Source organism: Monomorium pharaonis, chromosome 7 (genome assembly GCF_013373865.1).
Source record: "Monomorium pharaonis isolate MP-MQ-018 chromosome 7, ASM1337386v2, whole genome shotgun sequence".
Taxonomy (NCBI): Eukaryota; Metazoa; Arthropoda; class Insecta; order Hymenoptera; family Formicidae; genus Monomorium; species Monomorium pharaonis.
In genome coordinates, this window is record NC_050473.1 from 6,866,545 (window position 1) to 6,883,319 (window position 16,775).

The window sequence follows — 16,775 nt, forward strand, 5'->3', positions numbered from 1 at the left end:
GCGTCAGCAAGATCGATAATTAAATGGAGCTCCGGGGGTCCGTAGGGTTTCACGACTTATCAAGTCGGAATAAAGGTGCGCGTTCTATTCGCGGAATATACTCCCTCTACTTCCGTCATTGAGACGTCAAGACGCCAAGACGTAGTATATATCGACGGTCTTATTTAAAAAATTCGTGTTTAGAAAAAACGTGTAAGAAAGGTGACAAATGCCTGACATACGAGATTGCGAAAGGATGAGACACGAGACATCAAAACGAAAAGGGACGTTACATATTGTTTTATATCACCGGAAGAGAGAGATAGAAACACTTTTATCTTTTTTTTTTAGTCTAAAAACATCGAGTAATGATTTATATATACGAATCATATTTTTATAAAGATTTTAATTTCGTCGCTTCGAATGCCAAATTGTAGTTCCGATAGTGTTTTGATAGTATATTAGATTGTGTTACATTGTTTCTAATATTATTAATATACTATACGTAGATTTCTAACTGTAGATAAAGAAATAATTTTATTATATTTTTAAAATGTGTATTATCTCCATCTTCATCTTGGATAAAAAAAGAAGTGCTATGTATTCTTTCTTAAATTATCTCGGTGTGAAATAACGAGAATAAAATATTGTCGCAAGGTACCATTTATCCTGACAGGAGAACTTTTTGAAGATCGCACAGATCAGCAAGTGCAATATAAAAATTGCCTCTAAACTGTAACTTCGAAAACTTTTACAAGAAACTTTGTCAGTCATATTATAATGTGAGTTATGTGTTCCTTCTATATTTTTTAACTTGGAACTTTAATTTGCGTATTGATTCAAATTAAAAGAAAAAATTCTTGTCTGAGATTAAATTAGAAGAATTCTTGTTTCTTAAAAGTAAAGATTTCTAAATAAAAATATGATATATATATTTAATGTTCTAAATTGTTTCGTTCAACAGCAATGTTACCTTAAAATTATCTACATCTATGTAGAATTTTGTCTTTTATCTGAATTTAAAAATTAAAAATCTCATCTAAGATATAATTACATGTAATTTGTCTGATCTTTTATTAGCTTGTTATTATCTATCCACCGCGATTATTACATTCTCGTGAGTCACATAACTATACGTGTGCCATCATCAATCCGCAGGAGCAAAGGGGGATTTACTGACGGGTCATCGAAAGATTACATCACGCGTTTATTTTAATCGCAGACATATGTAAATTGCAAATCTCGCAACGCAAGGAAGGAGCTGGCCATTAGCCCTCTCAGGTATCTGGAATTACTCCCCGTTCTTACGTAAAAGCAAATCCATCGAACAAGATTTTATCGGTTTTTCATTCAGTTTCCGCGCGCGCGCGCGGATGTTCATTCTAGGAACGCGGTGGCGTCTCGACATCGAGCACAATGACGTCATTGTTAAATAATTATTCCGGCGGGGGCCGCATTTTCCACGTGAACGGAGGGAGGTGTCCCGACAGAGCGTGGACGGCTGAAATAGACGACGATCGATTCTGCTGAATGCGGAATGGGATTCATTGAGTTACGCACGCCGGGGATCAGTCGGATCCGTAGGAGGAGGGACGATAGAAGCCCCGCGGCGACTATCAAAGTTCGCTGTCATCCGTCACAACGGCGGAAGGAAATTACCAGCGATATGTGTAATCGTCAAACGGTCGGCGCGACCAACGGTCACCGCCGCCGACTGGCGCGAGAGAGATTCGTCACCTTGGGGCATTTTCTCCGTTCGCCGGGGAAGGATGAGGAAACGCGAAGATCCCGAGATTCCCCTCTACCCCGTTAATCCCAAACACGGCACTTTACGAGATGTGTACACGAGATACGTACGTTTACACAGTTAATAAGTATGTGCCCGGAGTTGTGCGTGAATTCCACGTGCGTTTGGCTAACGACGATTCATACGGGCTCAATTAACGTCACGCTGAGAGAAAGAGAAAGAGAAAGAGAGAGACAAAAAAATGATTGCAATTACTGTAATTTAACTGTAACATTTTTTTATGTTTATAGTTGTTTTAATGATGCAGGTTGTAGCTGTTAGTTGTTATCGCGCGCGAAGAGTAAAGTGGATATATTTAAAAAATAATTACATTCACTATAAAAAATGTCTACTGCACAGAAAAAAAATGTAATACAGCCAATAACATATGTGATTGCGGGCTGCCAACTACATAAAATACTCAATACAATAATATTTGCTATTAATGCAAGTACAATGTTGATACTGCAATAGCATATATTATTGTATTGAGTATTTTTTTAATTGGCAGCCCGCAATAACATATCTTATTGAATATATTACATTTTTTTTCAGTGTGTATTTTTACCATCCGTGTCTCTTGATATTTTATATTGATGTTTAAAATATCATAATTTATAGCACAGGTTTCCATAGTTAGCGACGCTATAAACTCAGGATTATTATTGTTAATTTTATAGCAGTAATAATTATGAGATTGACGCTCCTAGTCATAATTATTTTACCGTGCAATTATAGTTACAAATGTCAAACACTTTTCACTCAATCCGTGATTTAGCATTCAGAATTTCTTTGAAATAATGAACAAATTAAAATAATTTATTAATAATTTTGAAAGAAACAATTAGTAACATAGTTTAACAGTTACAATAATTGATTAATTAATAATTGATTAATTTATTAATGATTACTTAAAAGACGATAAAGATAAGAATTTATAGAATTAATCGAGTCTATATAAAGTTCAAGTTAATTAAGAATTAATTAAATAAATTGCAATAATTTGAGGACAAGCGAAAGAGCAACCAAAGAAATGATAAACACTATTACATGATAAGTAAAAAAAAACAAAGAGAACGATTGTTATGAGAATTTTATCACGTTTCCTCCCCTTTACGTTTTATCGTCTTTTTTATTTACACGCTATTAACACGCAGACCTAAATAGTAACGTAAGCGCCCTCGGTTTAATTAATTTAACCACCCTAATCTGACTGAGTGGGATTAATTTCGATGTGAAGTTCAAGGTACCGTTGAAGGGCACCGTTCCCATCCCCTCGAGCGGATTTTTATTGATCGATCATCCTCTCGAACAATTTCGAACAACGTACCCAATCATGATTCAAATAAAAAAGTCAACCATTGAGAAAAGAGAAGAGGAGTGAAGATTTCATCATCTCAATTTTGTTCGCCCACTTGGTTCAACAGTGTGGCGATAATTGTGCAAATTGCGCTCGAGTGACTCGAGCGGGGAAGACGCTATCGTATTTTTGCTTTGTACACGAAAAAAAAAAGACATTTCGAGGACCGTTGCTCCGCTATCGTTGCTCCGCAGATAAAATGCGGAAAAGACGCGGTCTCGAGAGTATTAATTTTTTTTTCCTCCTTTGCCAAAAGTCTGAACTTAATCACAAGACACAGACACAATACAAAGATTATCTCGAAACAAGATATACGCGAGTCGAGAGCCGCTTTCGCAACCGCGGGCATGAACCGGCTCGATAGCGGGCATCGTTCTCAGATTATGTGAGAGTGACATTTGCATGTGATCTTTGCTCAGCGATGGCCGTGGAATTTACCTTTCTTTTACATGTTCAGATCCGAAAAACTGAATTCACTCGCCTATCGCAAATATCTGAACGAGAACAGGACGGCTAAATAAATCGGCGTCTCTCCTCCACCGGACTTTCTGCACTTTTCCAACAATTTTATTTAACACGGAGAAACCCCTCCTAAACGATTATCGTAGGAAATTATTGGCCAGCCGGAGGCTGTATTTAGTTTGGTTTAAATTATCTAGAAGGATCTACCGTGCAATATCTTAGAATTTAAATCAAAATCGTACACTATTAAATTAATTTTGACCATTGAAATAAATCAAATATAACGAGCAATGCTGCGAAATGTTTTGATATTCTAGCAGCTAACTTGAGTCCTACATAGATATTTCAATAGTCCAATAAAAATTACCATTAGATCTGTTAATATCTAGTTAAATTTCTTTTTAATACTTCAATAGATTTATTAAACTTTTTACTAAGCAAACTTCCGCCAAATTTCACTAAAATCACAGGTGAATTCTTCGATGTCCGTTACATTGTGATTTTAAGAGTGAATTCCAAGAGAAACTTCTCTCTATGAATATATTTCTATTTATTTTTCAAAGGAGACAATTCATATTTGGTTCCGTTTGCTTTAAAAAAAAAAAAAGAAGTAATAACAATGAGGGAAAATTGTCGAGGGGAGACGAGAGGAACGTTCGTTTCGCGTGAGCGCCCTGGCGCACGCAACGTGCGCGAGCGCGATATCAATATTTCCCTTTCATACACGTAATTATAATTAGCACTTTTCCGTAACGCGCAATTAACATCCCGGAGCCTCCTTCCGAGTATCGAAAATAGCATGTTAATGATCGCACGGGGGTCGGCCGACCTCCAGAGATCGAACATGCGTGGATGCATGAAGGACCGTCCCTTTTCTCTACAAGCGCCGCTGCTCCCTAACCTTCCTACGCGCGATACTCCTCCCCCGTCGCGCCACCCCTCGCGCCACGATCGACACGTCCGAACGCGCGCGCTCCACGTCCTCCGTCGTCTTTGAGACTCTCGGGCAGCGCCAGCCAGCGTGAAAGATACAGCTGCTGGACGAGAGAAGGACGGATTCAATTTCCCTCTCGGGACACGCGCGACGTTGTTATACCCTCCAGAAGCATCTCCATTGTCCACTCGGGTAGCGCGCGGGAAGGAGAGGGGGGGAGGAGTCCTCTCCGAGCGCTTTTCGGGTTCGATCGATCTCGATCGCTCCAATTCCGCCCGCCACGTCTCGACGTGTCCGTAGTGTCAGAGGGGAATCGAGCGGGGTCGTCGGTTTCCCTTCAACCGTGTCGCGAGAGCCAGTGGGGAAACAGCGGGAGTCACTCTACTCGCTCGCCTTCCTTCTCCTCGAGGTGGAGGAGAGGTGAGCGACTGCTCTCGCCGTCTCTCTACCTTCGGTATACGCGCGAAACCAGCGGCGGAACGGAGTCGCGCGCTGAGAAAGCCCGGAGCAGGCGAGAAACGCCTCTCGTTCGTTACGCCGGACAAGTTTCTATATGCAAGTATTCTCCTCTCGATCTCGCCCCCGAAGTGGAAAACTTAAAGCCTCCTCGAGAGAGGAAGGAGAATGACGTTACGGTGTTGACGAAGGGAACACGCGAAGAGAACCGGCGAGCGCGCGCGCGCCACGGGGCGGACTTTCGCTTTCCTCGATTACTTACAGTCGAGATGCTTCTTCTTGGGGCCGATCATCTCCTCCGTGGTGGCCTTGCAGACGGACTTGGCGAGGCCCTGGCCGGCGATACTGTGCCTCGCGGCCAGCAGCCTGTCGTTGATCGTCTGTCCCGCCATACTGTCCCCGCTGTCACTGGTGGGCAGTCAGTCAGCGGCAATTAGCGATCGACAATATCCTCCTCCCTCGGCGACCCTTCGTCGCGGCCGAACACAGGCTGATCCTTCCAACTCCCCCTCGTACCACCCCGAACGACGGTCTCGGGGGTCACGCGCGACCGACGACGAGAACCGGGGACGAAAACGGGGACAAGGACGACGACGATGAGGAGGAGGAATCCCGACGAGAAACGAGTGAAGTTGGTCGTCCTTGACGCGGCGCGGACGGACGGACTGGAACGAGACTACGCGCGCGGAGAGAGGGGAAGGGGTTTCGACACTTCGGTGGCTAACTTCACCGCGCACGGGCACCACGGGGGCACGGATCACGATCACGGTCACGACACGAGCCGAGCACGACGACAGCCAGCGAGACCAGGCGCTGAGGCCGCGCGAGACGTCCGCGACGTCCCGCTCTCACCCCGATATTATACTTGGCCGCGCCGCGCTGCTTTTCCGGTGCCTCCGGCACCTCTCCACCTCTCACTCTCGTCCTCCTCCTCCTCCTCCACCACCACCTTTAACCACCTCCGCCTCTCCTCGTCCGCCGCCTCCTCCACGAGCCGGTTCCTGCGTTCGCGTCGCTCAGCGCGAACGTTAACCCGCCGCGATCTCTCCGCGTTACACCAGCTGCGGAGCCAAGGCAGCTCGCGCTCAGCTTCAACGGCACAGCTGGACGGCGTGTACGTCGACGGCCGACGGCGACAGCGGGCTCCTTCTGTCTGCCAAGATGGCGGACGACCGTGCCGAGCCGCGGCGGTGCGTCGCAACGCGCCGGCGCCGCCGCCGGCCGGCCAATCCCGTGCGCCCACCGCCGACACTCGGCTGCCGCTCGTGACGTCATCACTACTCACGGCTAACCGAGATTTCGAAGACGAGATTGAAACGAAAACGACGGCGAGATCGCGGCTCGAATCGACAACGACTCTCGATCGTTCGGCGACGCGAATATTTCTTTCGTTACCGGAGGGATATTTCGGTTACGGAATTAAATTTTTGAGTGACTTATGATGTACGTCGGAATGACGCGTTTCCTATGAGCTATGGTCGCGAGAGAGCATCGATTGAAAATACGTCGTGAAGTTGGCGGTCGTCGCGAGCACGGCTACCAACGTGTGCGAGTTGCTATTCTCTAAAAGTTCACGAGCGGAATATGTTATAGTTTCTTCCATTGTTCACAGTTATTTTTTATGAGTACGAGACGTATTTGATATGATTCTTCGAAAAGTTTTGGGACGATAAAGAAATGTAGAAAGGCTTTGAAATGTCTTTATGTATATATGATCAGTGAGGAAATTGAAAGAGGTCATCGCGTCGTTTTAGGTATTTCCATCAGCGCCTCTATGTTTATACAAATGTGTGAACTACGTAGTCAAATATCTATGAATCCCGTAGGTAATGTGCATGATTTTTTTGGTCTCTTCTATGCTATGTCCACGTTTGTTTGATTCTATTTCATGCTTTACCCGTAAATTTTACAATTATATGCATTCATATTTTAAATGTTTTATGCAAATGTGCATAATCGTGTTCTAAAAATGTGCAATACCACACATGCATGATATAAATTCAACTAATTGATTTGATAAACATTTACTCACCGATTGCTGTCGCTGCTCCTGCTGCTGATGCTGCTGCTGCTACTGCTACATTCCTTTTCCGCTTTTGATTCTGAAAATGTGATAAATGATTATTCTTAACCTCAAACACAAAAGCAGGTAAAGAAATGTATCACTTGAAAAGATAATATATTTACCGAGTCGCTCCATGGATGCCGCTTTCTGCTGACATCATCCTGCCATTCTCGAACCACACATTAATAACGATCGTCCGATACTTTATTCGGCACTCCCGATATTACGAATAATATATCACACACGAGTAAAACACGTAAACCGCGCGCGAGAATTTTACTTGGCGCGACCGTTACATTTGAAAAAATACGTGAAAAGGACGGCTCGTCTGATTGGCGGTGAAATCAACATGGCACGAAAGTGGCGTGACGTCACGTAACTTCGCGGAAACGCAGGCCGAGGAAATCCGTTCGAATGAAAACTACACGCCGAGACACAATAAACGGAGATAAATTCGTTTCGAAAATTTTGTATACTCGCACGACGATTAGTAGCACTTCACAATTAGCACTCGCGATATTCTACGGAACGTACCCAGTGAAAAATAGTACATCGAATCGACATTGATTCGACATCGAAATCATCATTTCGATGTCGATTCGACGTCGAATTGATGTCGAATTCATTATCGTTTCTCGCTGGGTATCCTCTTCGAGCAAACACTTGGCTCGAACACACACGCGAACACTTACTCGAGATCGAAGGCAAACGCACGACGCCGCGCTTTCGATCTCACGGCTCGCGTATCGTTTGCTAGCAGCACGACGGCACTTTCTCACCACAACACCGTACCTGCATAATACCGCACAATTCAATTCTGAACCCGAAATACGCACGGAGTCGACAGAGCGTCCGACCGGCGCTGGAGTGGCGTACATGACTGGACTGGAGCGCGGAGCAACGGAGCAACATGGCGGCAGCGGCGCAGGCGCGGCGAGTCAACCGTCTAGCAACGCCGAGTGGCGCCGACTAGCGCCGAGTACCGCCGAGTCTGCCTGCCAGCAGTCACGTACGCCACTCCAGCGCCGGTCGGACGTTCTGTCGACTCTGAGAGTGCCATCGTGCTAGCAAATGCGCGAGCCATGTGAGATTGTAGCAGAGGTCGTATTCATTTGTAAAGCGCGGCATCGTACGTTTGCCTTCGGTCGTTAGAAGAGGACGTTAGTTCACGGAACGGAGAATTCTTCTTTTATGCTTCTTTTATTTCGTCAGACTGAAATTCACGTTCAAATTTTATCACAAAAATTTTATTAAGAATCAAATAAGTGATCTTTTTTGAGTCTGCGAAAGAATGCGATGTTTTAAGCATCATAAATTCTAGTATTAATTTCAAAGCTAGAAAGAAAATAATCGCAATTTGACATAAATTTTGTTTTATAAAATTACAGTTTTTACAACATCTCATTATTTTCATACGTCAGTAATGTTTAATAAATGTAATTTAATTATCTTTAAGACTTTTCTTCAAAAATTACATTGCCATCGCATATTTATAACATGTACATACGTGTTTGAATTTCTTTCATGTCGTTATCTACCGATCGCAATTTTGATTTATTTTTTTAACAAAAATCACTGGTTTCCTTATTAAATTGTTTATATTTTATAGTTAAACGTAGAATTTTTAAGTCTAATTAAAGAGCTATAACAATAAAAATTCAGGTAATTTTAATTCATTATTTTTAACCTATAAAATTAATCAACATAGACAAATCAATCAACGTTTTCATATAAAATTGTAATTCGTATTGATCGAAAGCTTTAAAGTATAATGCAAGTATAATTCAAGCATATATAATTTAAAAGATCTGACAATTCATTTAAATAATTTAAATATTAATCCGTAATAATTTTTAATTCGTATAACTGAATTCAAAAAGAGCAAAAAATCAAAACAAATGTTACTTTAACATTACATCGGTCAAATCTATCATTTTTAAATCATGAGATGTAATTAAGCACGACACTTTCATTTGCTTGTTCTCCTTGAAGTTAACTGACATACTTTATATCGGCCAAGTTTATCCGAAATCTATATCGGTCTCTGGAACGTCGACTGGAGCGCCAATCGGATTAGGTCGTGCGCGGCGTCTCGGAGCGCAGTTCACTCCGGTTCAGTGCGGCGAAATTGGCCGATAAGCGAGGTTGTGTACGTTTGACGAGCCGCAGAGGACAGAACGTTCCGATCAAAGCGCAGAGGATCGTCGCTGCTGTGTGCGTGTATCCGAGGTCTCACGTGGAATTCCGGTGAATCCCCGCTTATCAAGATTCTGCGGCACACGCTTGGCGCGATCAGGAGGATGACGACGGCGGTCAACAAGGAGGAAGCGCGGAAGCGGCTGACACCGCTGCAGTGGCACGTGACGCAGGAGAAGGGCACGGAGAGGTGAGAGACCACGCGCGAAAACTCGTCTCGACACCCGGGATCCCTCTGAAACTGTATTTGCCCCCACGTTGTCCTCTCGCGACTCTCGTGACGTCCGGACGGTTTGTCTTCGCGATCGTCAGAACGATAATTCGAGCGAGTTCGCACCGGATCTCGATTCAGGTTCGCTCGAGGGAGATTTCTATCGCGTTTTCTCTACGAGAAGCCAAAAAGCCGTCGAGAAACGAGTATCCCTCGACGATATTTTCCTGCCCGACGACGGTGCTCTACTTCCGCTCGTGCAAACGTAACCTACTTCCTGTTGTCGTCCTCGGTCTTGCCCTCCATGAGACGTCAGCTGATTCCATAACAGGCGATCAAACGCAATACGCGGAGTTGCGCAATAGCGATAACACACAACGGGCACGACCGAATTATGCTAATTATAATGATGACACAAACGGATGTTATTTCGTCGTCTGCTCCATATTTACGCAATCCGCCGTGTCGACGAGTCACGCCGCCAAAACATGCTCACTGAAATATGCAAAAATAATACCTGCCGATACATGTATCTTCGTTCGACATTATACAGTTTCATGCGCGTGGAAATTAACCCCGCGGAGCTATTGTAAATTAAGGCTATTGCCAATTCAAATTTAATAATTATTATTATTGAAATTTTGAAAACTTAAAATCATATTTAATAAGATTCTCCTTTTTTTATAAAGCCCAAACTTTTACTTAAAAGTTAAAAATGGTATTAGTTTAATTATTCTAACGCCTTGCAATCGAAACATTAAAAACGTGTTAAAAATTTATTTAATTATATGGAGTTTTTAGAAAGTGTTAATGTAAAAAAATATGAATAGCATTCCAGAGTTAACAGCGTAATATCAATAAATTATCTCTAAGGATTTTAGCAGAATTAAGGAAGAAATATTGGATAAAAGATACAATATCTTCAAACCAAGAATTTTATTATTAGGATATTATTATTAAGATATTCATATTGTACTTTAGATAAATATTGAAATAAAAATATATTTTCCTAAAATTTAAGATTAAATCAAATCTTACATTTAATATTTTTTAAAGAATTATATATAAGCAAAATTATTATTGTTTCATATGTAAGCAAGAATATAGTTACACATCATTAATGATTGTTAAATAGAATATACCAGTTTTAATTGGTGCTGTATAATATTTGATATTAATGTTTGATTTTGTTCTTCCTGTGTAATCACAATAACCTTGTATCTGAGATCTTGAACTAAAAAAAAAAACCATTTCGCTTGTGACCGATGACAAACTGCTGCACATATATCAGCAAAAAAATTGTCAACCTTATCTTTATATACATATTAAGAAAGTGCATAACATCACATGTAGTAATAAGTAGCAATTGTTTTAAAATTACATGCAAGTCAGCAATTCTGCTAGCAAGGCCTCGAGATCCCAACGTGACATAATTCACCGCAGCTGATCGTGAATTAGAGATTAAAAAGAAACGCAAAGTCACGTTCCCGCGCGTTTAATCTTAGATCGTGAAATACCGAAATAACTTTTCCAAGAGCGTTGGGTTTTTGTGGGTTCGTGCACAGCGGTCAGCTCTCACGGCCAGCGGTCGTTTTAAAAATAAGCTATATGTGTCACGGTTTGCGTCCACCCTCGATCCCCTTTTCGCCCCTAGTAGGCCAATTCACCCTTTCACGCTGACTGACTCATCGGTACGTTCTCTTTATTTGGCAGGCCGTTTACCGGTTGCTACAACAAGTTCTACGAGAAGGGGACGTACACCTGCATCGTGTGCGATCAGGAATTGTTCTCCTCGGACACCAAGTACGACAGCGGATGCGGCTGGCCCGCGTTCAACGAGGTTCTGGATCAGGGACGCATCAAACTTACCAAAGACACCACTCACGGTAAGCGTAATCGCCGTCGCTCTCGATTTGCTCTCTTGTAATTAGCGTATTTCTTGTAACTATGCTCGCGTTCATAGAATGGCACAATCTCCAGTTCGCACCTTCTCATATTTGTCTTATTACAGTTAACATTGAAACGTTGCACAACGTAGTGCGCGGGTACATTGAAATCTATTTGAAGTAATCCTTTCGAAGATCTTGGACTTAGAGACGTGCGAATCAATTAAGATTTTTCGAGGCCGATCAAATCAAATCGAATTGAACCGAAACTTTACCCGAATCGAATTATTGAAACGTAATTTTTAACTAACACACAATCACGTTGAATTTTAAATAATTTTATATAAATATAAAAAGATTTCTATATAAGAAATATAATATTGTTTATATGATATAAGGTTACTTTAAATATGATTTTATAAGACAGCCAATGTCGATTTTTATTCGAAACTATAGATTCAAATTCTTATTTTACCTGATTCGATTCCTATTCGCATATCTCTATCTTAATTATCGTTAGACATAACTGTATCTCGTGAACGAGTCTCCGTTTCCAACACGTTGTACCTGCTTACTATTAACAAGATCATAATCGCAACGTGTATCATAATTATTACACTTGCGTAACAGCTGAACCTATCCTGGTCACATTTCACTCTTCACTTTCTGCACCTGTTCAAAGTAGAAGTCTCTTTCGGTTTCTCATAAAATTAAATCATTTGCCATGAAATTGAATTCCATGAATTATCCATGAAGCGAAAAAGTCACGATTATAATTACATATTCACTTGTTCCTTGTGCCTCTTCTATTTATTGTAGAAATTTTTTTGTACATAAGTTTTGTATAAAGTAGATTTTTTTTCTTAATAAGAAAAACAGACTCTATATTCGTTTGTACATATAAATTTTTTCTACATTAGACATTCCTGTTCTCCCCAGTACCTGCATGTACTCGCTTAGAGTGTGATTGTGTTAGACTTACATCACTCTTTTGTATCAAACTAATACGCCAGTCGTACATTATGAAATATTGAAAACATGACCAATAAGATAGACAAAAAAATATCTGCTCAGTGCTGTTTATGAGTACAAAGTTCTCATCGTAACACATCTTTGCAGTTTGGTAATAATCAAATAATATTTTGTCTCTAGTTGCAAATATCTAATGCGTACAAATATCATTTTTACAGGCACATCTTCGATGCAAATAAAGTTTTCTTGCTTTTAGATTGTCATAATTGTGCTAGTTGAGATTATATTTAATCGTTTGCAAGTGTGTTTTTGTACTCACAGCTAAAAATGCAAACTTACAAAATATTTTCATAAGTGAATATCCGATAAAAACGAATAGACTTTATAAAGTATTTATCAAAATATTTAATTCAACAAAATATAAAAAATTATATTAGAATGCGATACGTGTGATTGCATAATTTTCAATGTTGTTAAGTAAGCATACAATTGAATTGGAAGCGATGATTAATTCAAAAGGGCAAAAGTCAGACGTAAAAATGTATATGTATATTAAACAATACCGTTTCATATATGTACGCATTTTTTCATCGTTATTTTCTTTTCGTATCATGTGAATGTTAGATGTCCCCTCTTTCACGATCGGATATCTATCTTTAGCTCGATTCTCTCCTCGATTTAATATCTCTTTTAGATCGCTTCTGTTGCCTCTTGAAAACTGTATGTCTCGCGAAAAAAAAGGATGTCGGTCTGCGTCTAATCACACTCTATTGTTCTTTCTCCTCTCGCCCTCCTTGATCAAAAATCCCCGGCTACTACCAACACCGAACCATTCTTCACTCTCATCACTGAAAAATAAACAAAACACCACTGAAAATCGCGCGTCGCGTCGAATTACGAAACGGCGTCAACTAGTCGGTGGCAATCTACTACTGCTGATCGCAAACCCAGATATGGTGCGGACCGAGGTGACCTGCTCGAAGTGCGACGCGCACCTGGGGCACGTGTTCAACGACGGGCCGAAGCCTACGAGGAAGCGCTTCTGCATCAATTCCGCCTCCATAAGCTTCCATCCGGCGGGGGAGGAGAAGAAGTCCACTACGTAAAACCAGCCCTCTCACGCGCGCTTTACATTCTATTATTTAATATTTATATAACGAGACCCACGAATGGAATTGTATTTATCTCTCGCGATATAAATATTAAAAATACGTTTTATTTATGCGTTGTAGAAAGTAATAACGATTGTCAAGATACCAAACGGACTGTAAAGTAAGTTTTGTTACTAATATAGAGAATATTTAATGTTTTATCACTTCTGACGATGTGCTATTGGCAAACGTTTTCATGTCAAACATTTTATTATACATTCGATCGATTGTAACGTTTAATTGTATGCGATTTTCATAGTATATTTGCAAATGCTCCTTTCCGCGTTGAAGCTTCTGTACGCAAGTTAAGAAATGTATACTATTCATGTGAGTATAGAGCATTTCCGACCGACTTTTCACTTGCGACGAGAAACGGACTACAAGTCGCTATCAGGTCTCTTGAATCTCATTGTATACACAGTCTACTTTCGATATTACAAATGTACATATCCGTATCGGAGGACAAAGAATGGCGCTCACGCGGGACGTATGTACACGCCACGCGGTGTGTGAAAACGTGATACTGGATAGATAATAGAAATACCTATAACCGAGAGATGTTATTTTTTCAATAAACGCCATAATATGTAAATACATCCACCTACATTCTAGCTTAATATATTAAATGAGAAATAAAATGTGGTATAGTCATAATTTCTCTCATTCCTCGCGATACCGTCAAGCAGGACAGGATGTTTTATATGAAGAAGAGAACACATTTGTTATAAAATGTTTCCTTATATTGTAACGTTTCAAAACAAACTGAAAGGTGTTATAATACAATATATACGCAAAATTCTAGGCGTTATTTTTTACAATTCATTACTCCTTTGTTTTTTTTGCATTCCCTCGTCTTGAAATTTTTGTCATAAAAATTTCACGTATTACATATTCTTCCTGAGAGACCAGATTTCCGTCGAATGGTTTTTCCGATAGCGATAAATACTCTTTTTTTTATTACAAAAGTTAAAGACGAGTCTCCCTCCATCTCAAAGGAAGACTCAAAATCGAAGTTTTTTTTCTTTTTCAATCTCTGCAGTAAAATAGCGACTTTGTTACTATAGGCCTACTTCCTTTCGCTCGGAGATCACAAAGCATTTTCAAAAACATCATAAAATGCTACAGCAAAAAAAAACATGCATACACACATTTAACATGATTCGCATATTAGGAACCTATCAAGAACCTAAAAATGATGATAAAAAAAATACACGTAGCGCGCACGTAGCGGGACAATTAAATGCAACCTGGAACGATCATCAAGATGTGCGGATGCAAAGTTGCCCGCATTTTTTCGTTTTAAAAAATTCGCCCGCCTATTTCTTTTTTTCCTCAGAGCTTCTACATAAGTTTTCTATACGTTTGCGATTCGCGTTTGTCAATGTCAAAAATAATGAGTACTTTCGTGGTGCGATCACTTATTATTACGATAAGGCATGTCTGGTACAATTTTTGTACTTTTGTTCACACGATAAAAGGGTCGTCCGGTTTACCGTTATCAGCGAACATGTCTACATGCTAAGATGCGCGCGCTTCAATCCGGGTTCTGCGTCGATCGGGTGATAATTTCTCATGCAGGCAGTTTTGCATCTCGCGCGATCCCGACTCGCAAATTAAAAAAAGAATATACATTAATAGCTGCCAATAGCTATACTGCTGTTAAAATCACTGCCGCGAAAACGAAAAGACGAAGCACTCCTCTCTATCGCTCCAAGATATTTGTGAAAATGCAGGACCCCGCGTCTTTTAAGTGTTTCTGATCGTCAACTTTAACCCTGGATCGCACCGTTATCTTTTTTTTTACACACTCATACTTTTCTTTCGTTAATACTACGACGTGCGCACGTTATTTTTTTTGTCTCTTAACTTGTCGATTCGACCAATTTTAGAAATGGACACGCCGAAGTGGAGATTAATACCAAGAACGTTTGCAATACATACGTATTCGCGGAATACTGAAATAGTCTCGAATTGAATTTGTATACTCTATGCCATAGTCCCTGATTCTTTCTAAAGATACGTGGCATTAAACTCCTTCGGTATACCAGTCCTAAATTCAGTTGTGAACGTCGATACGAACTGCTTCTCCCTATCTCGATAAAATACAGTCAGTATATTATAAAAATCTAATCAGGCTTCTTTCAAAAGATGATACTACGAAAAAAAAGGAGAAGAAAACAATAAAAACTCGCGAATATTAAATATGTCTTATCGTACGATTTCTCGTTATCAAATGATATACGGGTTTTCTTCTTTTCTTCTTCTTGTTTCGTACGCAATATAAGTTGTATTGTTAATTTTTCGATTTATAACTATCATATTTATATTCTCACAAGGTTTGAGTTAATATTAATTTATATATGAGTCCTATACATATATATATATAACGAAAAATCTTCGCCGACCGAGTTAGTCATCCACCGCGCGAAAATTGGAAGTCGACAGAGCGTGTGACGATTCTCAAAAGAGAAAAAGAATAATATCGAAATCATTATTTATCCGTAACAGAACGTGAATATTTATCCAGATGTTTCTTCTCTCAGTCTTGACGCATATCTTTTTCCTGCTATTCGCAAATAACTCCATAATACAATTTTAACATTCTGAATTTTTACATGATAAAAAGACTAATACGAGCGAATTTGCAAATGTTAAAACAGAATACATTTTTCATTATAATAATGCAAATGAGAATCGAAACAATTCTCAGCATATATAATTAAATATATAATTAAATCACTTTTTTGGATAATAAAAATCAAATTTTCAACAATTCGGTAACTGCTTTGTTACCGAAGATGACTAGGTAAACTGCTTAAAAATTTTTACTGATTAAAAAGACTTAACTATATAAATACTAGATAAATTCTAATTTTTTAATTTGAAGTTGTCTTGCTAATAAAAGATATTATATATTTATATATTCCATATATTGACAGAATACATTATAATAAAATATTAATACATTCTAATTGACTCATATTAGCTTTTTACGTTCTTTTTACGTTTTAATTTAATCGAGAAATCGTCAATCTTTTCACTTCTTTTTTTTAAATTTTATTTTCGCGCGGTGAATATTCTGTAGTCGAATAATGTATACAACGTACGAAAATGAAAAGAATAAAAAACAAGATACGAAAATCTACAAGTCATGTTATCGCCTAAAATAACTGAATACTTCCGATATATTCACTTTTCGATGACACGATGACATTCGGATGACGTATAATACAATTAGGAAAGACGTATCTCGTTAATGTTCGATGCAAATACAACCATACATACGGAACCACAATTCGTCCTACCACAAAAAGTCA

The 16,775-nt window shown here is 39.8% G+C and overlaps 3 protein-coding genes across 19 annotated transcripts in view; 2 read left to right on the forward strand and 1 right to left on the reverse strand.

Moving 5' to 3' along the window:
- The window catches only part of LOC105840742 (phosphatidylinositol-binding clathrin assembly protein LAP), a 31,284-nt gene extending 25,878 nt beyond the window's left edge, over positions 1 to 5,406 (reverse strand). For 10 of the 15 annotated variants that reach the window (XM_028189824.2, XM_012687772.3, XM_012687783.3 and 7 more), the window contains exon 1: positions 5,240 to 5,369. In XM_028189824.2, the coding sequence (XP_028045625.1) occupies positions 5,240 to 5,369 (130 nt within the window). Of the gene's footprint in view, positions 1 to 5,239 lie in introns of all 15 variants that reach the window. The other 5 variants (XM_012687777.3, XM_012687775.3, XM_012687773.3 and 2 more) reach the window with 1 other exon arrangement.
- A 136-nt stretch (positions 5,407 to 5,542) lies between these two features.
- On the forward strand, positions 5,543 to 9,153 carry LOC118646655. Its single transcript, XM_036290093.1, has 2 exons — positions 5,543 to 6,731; positions 9,063 to 9,153. The coding sequence occupies exon 1, from the start codon at positions 5,574 to 5,576 to the stop codon at positions 6,417 to 6,419; it is 846 nt and encodes a 281-aa protein (XP_036145986.1). The 5' UTR covers positions 5,543 to 5,573; the 3' UTR covers positions 6,420 to 6,731; positions 9,063 to 9,153.
- An 8-nt stretch (positions 9,154 to 9,161) lies between these two features.
- LOC105835440 (methionine-R-sulfoxide reductase B1) lies at positions 9,162 to 14,254 on the forward strand. Of its 3 annotated transcripts, none has more exons than XM_012678737.3 (3): positions 9,162 to 9,428; positions 11,163 to 11,335; positions 11,461 to 13,163. In XM_012678737.3, the coding sequence occupies exons 1-3, from the start codon at positions 9,343 to 9,345 to the stop codon at positions 11,517 to 11,519; spliced, it is 318 nt and encodes a 105-aa protein (XP_012534191.1). In that variant the 5' UTR covers positions 9,162 to 9,342; the 3' UTR covers positions 11,520 to 13,163. The 3 variants fall into 3 exon arrangements, with proteins under 3 accessions (XP_012534191.1, XP_012534189.1, XP_012534190.1); XM_012678735.3 differs by lacking the exon at positions 11,461 to 13,163 and adding an exon at positions 13,223 to 14,254 and having other exon boundaries at positions 9,163 to 9,428; XM_012678736.3 differs by lacking the exon at positions 11,461 to 13,163 and adding an exon at positions 13,259 to 14,254 and having other exon boundaries at positions 9,168 to 9,428.
- The last annotated feature ends 2,521 nt before the right edge of the window (positions 14,255 to 16,775 follow it).

Coding starts and splice junctions, on each gene's coding strand:
- LOC105835440 (XM_012678735.3), top strand. CDS start 9,343: ATGACGACGGCGGTCAACAAGGAGGAAGCGCGGAAGCGGCTGACACCG. Junction 9,429..11,162: donor CAGGAGAAGGGCACGGAGAG/GTGAGAGACCAC, acceptor TTTATTTGGCAG/GCCGTTTACCGGTTGCTACA. Junction 11,336..13,222: donor TACCAAAGACACCACTCACG/GTAAGCGTAATC, acceptor GGCGTCAACTAG/TCGGTGGCAATCTACTACTG.
- LOC118646655 (XM_036290093.1), top strand. CDS start 5,574: ATGAGGAGGAGGAATCCCGACGAGAAACGAGTGAAGTTGGTCGTCCTT.